The sequence below is a fragment of the Helianthus annuus genome, chromosome 9, assembly GCF_002127325.2.
Source record: "Helianthus annuus cultivar XRQ/B chromosome 9, HanXRQr2.0-SUNRISE, whole genome shotgun sequence".
In the NCBI taxonomy this organism is placed as follows: domain Eukaryota; kingdom Viridiplantae; phylum Streptophyta; class Magnoliopsida; order Asterales; family Asteraceae; genus Helianthus; species Helianthus annuus.
The window spans coordinates 139,524,559-139,532,172 of NC_035441.2; the positions used below are offsets into that span (position 1 = coordinate 139,524,559).

A 7,614-nucleotide genomic window follows, 5' to 3' on the forward strand; every position below is an offset into this window, starting at 1 on the left:
CTTGGATAAAATATATGTTGCTTCTAGCTCTCGAGGTAGAGATTTTTCGTTTGTGTTTCTTGCTCTTTATCTTTCATTGTTCCTTTTAACTATTATGCTTGTCTTGAAACAGGTGCGAAGTCGGGTAAGGGCGTTTGCAAAATTGACATTTCACGGATTACTCCTCCTACTTCTCCACCTTCTAGAACTTTTGGCCTGTCCCCTCCCCATGATGATCTGGGTGAGAAGGAGAAAAGAGATGATGTGGACGTTGAACAAGTTGGAGAAGGTGGTGCTGTGGGTGCTGGTGGTGCCGGTGGTGATGATCGAGGTAAAGGTGTAGAAACCGAAGTGGAGTCAAGTGAGGCTACACCTCGCCATACCATTTATACCAGACGTCCACCGGGTTCTGGTGGTGGTGCTACTTCAGGGGTACCCCGGAGTCCTGAGTATGAGAATGTTTAAGCTGGGTCCTGGGATACCCATAACCCAGCATGTGCTGATCTGCCGCATGCTCCTCGGTGGAACTTGACTCAGGGCTCCCGGATGAGTGATCATGCTAACTGTCGTGAGTTCTTTTCCTTATCCATCCCCCTGCTAAGAGAATGTTTCAAAAAAGGCGTAACCGGTTGGATCTCTTGGATGATCATATCCATGCCGGGGTTAATTTTTTCGCCACTGCCCAAGAGATCGCCCGGGAATGGCAACTGATGGGGGATGATACTTTGGAGTTTGAAAATGCGAAGAAAGCATTTGCTGAAGAGAGGGAAAAGTTTAATGCCGAGAGGAAGGGTTTGTTATGGAGGGTTTCTGATGCTGAAGAAAAGCTTGCTAAGGAAAAACAAGTGGATGTTGACAAGCAGAAAGATTGGGAATTCGCTTGTGAAAGGACTAACAAGGAGTTGCAAGCGCAACGTGAAGCTATTGTTAGGTTGTCTGGGGAGAAGACGAAAATTAGTGATGAAGCTGAGCACGAGCGTGCTGCCCACCAAAAGAGAGAGCAAGAGTATGTTGAGCGCATAGCCAAGTTGGAGAAGTTTGGTGAGGAAAAAATTGCTGAGAGCAAAGCCTCTGAGATCCTGGTTGAAGAAGTCACTGCCGACTGCAAGTGGCTACTTGCTCGCGCGGTGCCTCTGGTAATTTTTATTATGTTTGTTTGTTTTCGTTACTCGTTGTCGTTTCTCTTATGGGTGTATTATTTCCACAATTTGCTGAGCGTATTGCGGGATCTGAAGAGTTAGCTAAGTATATGTACGATCTTGGTGAGGCTGCGTATGCTCATGGTCGTAAGGAGGGCTATGCTGAAGGTAGGGCAGCTGCTGAGGCAAAGGAACTGTTGAAAAACTTTGAATTGTACAAAACTGACTGTTATCGGTGATGATTCTCAGGGGCAGCCCAAACTGACAGATTATTTGTTCCCAGATGAACCTTCGCACTACGGTAGATGTTGCTGATGCCAGCGCCTTTGCCTCCACCCATTTTATGAAATAGTCTACCGCGACTATGACGAACTTCACTGCTCCTGGGGCTTCTGGAAAAGGACAAACCATATCTATCCCCCATTGCTGAAACGGCCACGCTGTTGTTACGGGGACTAGTTCATTTTTGGGGCGCATCGTTTTCGGAGCATGTCTCTGACAACCGCTGCATTTCCTCAAGACCTTTACCGCGTCTAGATGCATTCCAGGCCAGTAGTACCCGACGTTTATCACTTTCGCTACTACCATTCTTGGGCCGGCATGAATGCCGCAGATTCCCTCATATACTTCCCGGATCAGGTAGTTTGCATCTTCTGGGTCGACGCATCTCAATAACGGCCCGAGGTATGATTTTCGGTACAGAATTCCATCGACCATATGGTAGTGTTCGGACTTGTACTGTAATTTACTTGCTTCGGCTTTGTTTTCGGGTAGTATTCCAGACTGGAGGTACATGATTATGGGAGTCATCCAAGACGTCGTTCCCAGCTGAATAACGCTCACTTGCCTTAGCGGTACCGATGGGTTGCTCAGAACTTTGATGCGCACATCCTTGGCCAGGTGCTGGAAACTGGTGGATGCGAGTTTACTTAGTGCATCTGCTGGTTTATTCTCGCTTCGGTTGATATGGTGCACCTTGTAAGAATTGAAGTTCTGCAGCAATGCTTTCGCTTGGTCTAGGTATAGCGCCATCACATCTCCTTTGGCATCGTACTGGCCATTGATCTGTCCTGCTACTAACATTGAGTCCACATGTGCCTCGATGTGTGTGACTCCCATCTTGATTGCTAACCTCAAACCAGCAAGAAAGGCTTCATATTCGGCTTCATTGTTCGTGCTCTTGAAGTCTAACCGGATGGCGTACGTGAATTCGTGCTTTTCTAGACTTACTAGCCTAAGTCCTGCGCCCGCGCCATCTTCGTTGGACGCGCCATCTGTATACAGTAGCCATGGTTCTTCCAAATGTTGCCTTTCAGCAATTTCCATTCACTTGTATTCTCTGTCTTTATCATTAGGTACCTCTGTCATGAAATCAGCCAACACCAGACCTTTAATTGTTGGCCTTGGTCTAAAAACCACATTATGGCCCCCCAATTCTATAGCCCATTTCGCTAATCTTCCAGATATCTCAGGTCTTGCAAGTATGTTGCCGATGTTGTAATTCGTTAATACATGAATGACGTGGTTGGCGAAGTACCTGCGCAATCGTCTTGATGCATGAATCAATGCCAGCACCAGTTTTTCCATTATGGCATACCTTGTTTCTGGATCATTCAAAGTGCGAGACACATAATTGCCTGGTGTCTGTACGCCTTGTCGGTCTACGAGCAGAACTGCTCCAACTGCTTTCTCTGATGCTGACAGGTACATCACTAGAGGTTCTCCTTTCACTGGTGCTGTCAGTGTTGGCAATCTTATGAGGCAATCTTTCATTTCTCGGAACGCAGTTCGGCTTCTGGAGTCCACTAGAACTGACTTTTCTTCATGCAGTTGCGGAGTGTTTTGATAAATAGAAAAGATTTAGCTGCATGATTGGCGAGGAAACGGTTGAGTGCTGCTAACCGTCCAGCCAACTTCTGCATTTCCTTGATCGTCGATGGTGAAGGCATCCGCTCGATTGCTTGCACCTTTTCAGGATTGACTTTGAATCCATCCTTTGTGATGATGAAACCCAGGAACTTTCCTTCTTCCATGCCAATGGAGCACTTCGTTGGATTCAGCTTGATATTCACTCCGCGCAATGTATTGAACGTTTTCTGAATATTTACCAGCATCATACTTTCTTCTTTGCTCATGATGACCAGGTCATCAATGTACACTTCAATGTATTTGCCGATAGTATCACTGAAAGTTTCATTCATCAGTCTCTGATAAGTTGCGCCTGCGTTCTTTAATCCAAAGGGCATTTTTGTATAGCAGTACAACCCTGTTGGTGTGTGAAATGCAGTTTCGTCTTCGTCTTGGATGGCCATCTGCACCTGATGGTATCCTTTATAACAATCGAGGAAACATTTCCATCTGAACGTTGCCAGTGAATCGATCTTTTCGTCAATATCTGGTAAAGCATAATAGTCGTGCGGGCATGCTTTGTTTAGATCTTTGTAATCCACACACATTCTCCAACTGCCGTTTCCTTTTTGTACCATAACTGGGCTAGCCACCCAGGTTTGATAGCGTACTTCTCTAATGATTCTAGCGTTCAATAACTCTGTGACTTGTTCTTGCATAGCCTCGTGCTTTATGTCTACCAGATGACGCTTTGTATGTACCACAGGTTTGGCACTTTCTGAAACATTTAGCCTGTGCTCTGCTATGTGCCGTGGAACACCTACCATATCAGCTGGTGTCCAGGCGAATACATCCATGTTTTCAAATAACACCTTTTTTAGCGCCGCGCACGTGAGGTCAGACATCGCAGGGCCCAAAGTGACCGTTTGTGTCACACCCCAACCGATGGCGGAAACATCGGAATGAGATGAACAAATCGCTCAAAAGCATCATAACACTAATTGTGACAATATAGATTAAATCAAATTTCATAAATGCTAAAATGTCATACAAGATTCAAACATTGTATCAAAAATAGTTCCAAACATTGTTTAATCTAGATGGGTTTCTAGGTTCATCCTAGCTTGTTTTCTTGATCACTTCGTCTATCAACCTACAACATGTATTAAAATAACATCAACAAAATGTTGGCGAGTATACAAGTTTGAGACATACCATAGTTGTCACACCCCAACCAATGGCGGAAACATCGGGATGAGACGAAGTGTGAAGATTGCTAGAGACATCATAACGCTATTTGTGACAATATTTAATAAACCGATTTCATTTCATAAAGTAAATTGTCAACATTACAAGAAATTTAAATACAACAAGTTCAAAAGAAGTACATAACAACACAAGCAAAATTGATACAACATATTAAACCTAAACGTCTAAATGTGTATCTAGGCATCAACGCTACTTCTTTTCATAGCATCATCATCATCAACCTGTAACATGTTTAAAATACAATTCAATGCAAAAGCAAAGGCGAGTATACAAGTTTAAGCATAAGTATAAGTATAAGTTTAAAAGTTTAAAACGAATCCACATGGCAACTTAGTCTATACGAGATCAACCTAGCGTGGCATGCAATATTTCTAGCCAACCTCTGTTTACGCAAGAAAGTTTAATTAATTCAACATGACCCAAGTTTAAGGGGGGCGGTGCGTTACTCCTATAGCACTATACATGTCGAAGGGAGGCTCGTGAGAGCTAATGACTAAAACATATCACATAAGTATGGTCCACGTAAGCATCAAGTATCATAACATAGTATTCATGTATAAGGATTGTTTTGTGCATTGCATAAAGAATAAGTTTAAGTGTAGTTTAATAGTAAAACATGTTACACCCCAAAAAGTGGTAAACATAAAAAGGGGGTTGCGAGTATACTCACATAATTGCTAAGTCTTCCGATTATCCGAGTGTTGACGAGAGTGCGAGTTTGGGAGGATGGAACACCGAGGTCGCCCTATATGGGCAAACGGAGGTGCATGAATAAGACGGATTAATGACGGAGGATTCGAAGTGGAATTAGAATGTACGTATATAATTAACACTGTTTATGAAAGAAAACTCTGAATTGATTTCATAAAAAGGGTTGTAGGTGTGTTGTCAAAATAATGAATATATATATATTTGACGAAAGGCATATTTGGTATATATGTATTTATATCTTGGCGAAAGGTATAAGATATTTATATATATGTGTGTTGTATATAGTTTATGAAAAAAATTTCTAATTTGAATCCATCAAGAGTATTTAAGGAGTATTGTCAAGAATAAATATACATCTATATTTATTTTATAAAAATTATTTGAAACTGATACGTTTAGTTTTATAATTTTAACGCATTTTAAATTATGAATTTTTTTCGAAAATCGGGTAGAGTTTCCTCTGTTTTTGGACGATCCCGACAACACAAGTTGTCGACTTACATGTTCAAAATTCAATAAACATCCGAACAATATAAATATATATATGTATACATAAGCTTCTATTAAGTTTACAAATCATGTAACATTCGGCTTCGCGATTTAAAACAATAACTAAATCTAAAACAATGTAACTAATATGCGCGTCATTAAAACACCGAGGCTCGCGTTTGTAAGATATCGTTAATATAAATAATACAACGAATTTCAAGGCGTTAGAATTTACCGAACATCGATTCTGACTGGTTTGACTGAGCGGACTTATGTTGACTAAACCGAAACTGACCAGGACCGGACGTGAGTCGCGACTGAACCGAACCAGTTAACAACCCGGGACTGAACCCGCTGACCCGAACTGAACAGGGACCCGAACCTGCTATTAGACCTGACCCGAGCCCAACGAACCCAAGTCACACATCGAACCGAATCTGAACTGAAACAAAAACATTGGATTTGAATCGAAGTTTAAACAAAATAAAATCTAAACGGCGATACCTGACCTGAACCGAGAACACACAGACCCGAACTCGCGAAATCGGACTGAGGTGATAAACAACCGACCGAAATCGAACCCAAACGGGGTTGAACGGCTGCCACCGCCGCCGCAGATGACGGCAGTGCCGTCGTCTCCCTCTCTACGTCTCTCTCTCTCTCTCTCGGTTTATGTCTCGCCGCCGTAAGCCATTGTCGAAGAAGAAAGAGGCGCCGGAGCGCCGGCCGTATCCGGCTCCGGTTGCCAGAAAATCGATGAGAGCCCTGGTTCAGTTTCAATTGAAGATGGTGAGGGGTTATTGTGTTTTATGGAAGTGAAGGCTTCACAATATTGAAGATGTAATCTGCAGAGAAGAGAGTTTGAGAGGGAAGAAGTGGATTGAAGATGAGAGTGTAGTAAGGGTGTGACTCACCGGAAAGGCGGCGCCGGAAGGGTTGCCGGAACCCTAATCCGGTGGCCGGATTTTAGAGAGAGAGATGGAGGTGTGGTTCTGATTTGGGTGGAGTTAAAATAAAAGAGTGTTAGGGTTTTGTTGTTTTTAAGGTTCTATTATTTACACAAATAGACCCTAAACTTTACCCACTAACTTTTGTTATGTTATAAAAGACTAACTTTATAAGACTAACTAACCAGGTTAGGTCACTAACTTTAAAATTTAACGAGACTAGCTTAATTTATTATAAAAAAATAACCTTTAAATAGTAAAATAAATAAATTTAGTTAAGTTAACAATAAGTAAATAAATATCCCAAATTATAACAAGTTAATTTAAGGATAAAGGTGTTTCGATGATACAACTGATTGTAATCTTTTTGAAAGGGACAAGTTTCTAAAAAGAGATTTTCTAGGCTCGATTTCTAAGTTAGGAAAGTTATGGAAACGCGGAGCGTTACAGTCTCCCCTCCTTTAGGAAATTTCGTCCCGAAATTTATTCAAGAGAAAGACTCAAAAAAGGTTTTTAGCAAGCCGATGAGGGTTGTTTAAAATTGAGGCTTTGAAGTTTGAGACAATAGAGAATAATTGAGGTATAAGGGTGGACGATTTACTCTTACTAACGAATGCAAGTATAAGAATGACATAAGTATTGGATAGATGGAAATAGTGTGTTAAGAATGAAGTCTCTTCGTGGATAATCGGATATAGTGCGTTTGTAAGTTGTTAAAGTTCACGTATTAGGTCTAAGTAGGTCTGCAAAACACTGAATTTCTCATGGCACGTTTTACGAAGGTTTGGTAACATAGTGAAAAACACTTATATATATATATATATAGGAAGTACCAGCGGCGTATCCACCATGTTTTAACCACGTTACGTCGATCTCGTATTCGGTGTCATGTTACGTTCGTGTCTTACCATACACAATAGTACACTCTATGGTTTTCATACACCCATCACTATAATCCCGTGTGCACCCGCGATTATATTGATCGTCGCACGATCCGCATAGCTTGTACTAGTTGTGTATGAATCAGGGTATACATAATTTAAAAATTAAGAATGTGTACGTGTAAGAATGTAGTATGTAAGCTAGTCCATGCTTAAGTATGTATGGGACCCACGTAAGCAAATCCCTTGGATTATGCTCGCGTATAGGTACGAATGTATGAATCATGTGTATGAATGAAAGTATGAGCATAAGTTTAAGTTTAGGTATGATTATTCACGTAAGTATGAACA

The 7,614-nt window shown here is 41.6% G+C and overlaps 1 protein-coding gene across 1 annotated transcript; it reads right to left on the reverse strand.

Annotated features, from left to right (window-relative positions):
* Positions 1-1,220: 1,220 nt before the first annotated feature.
* Positions 1,221-2,444, reverse strand: LOC110887899 (protein NYNRIN-like). The gene has a single exon (XM_022135459.1). It carries the CDS (start codon positions 2,442-2,444, stop codon positions 1,221-1,223), a length of 1,224 nt encoding a protein of 407 aa, XP_021991151.1.
* Between the last annotated feature and the right edge of the window lie 5,170 nt (positions 2,445-7,614).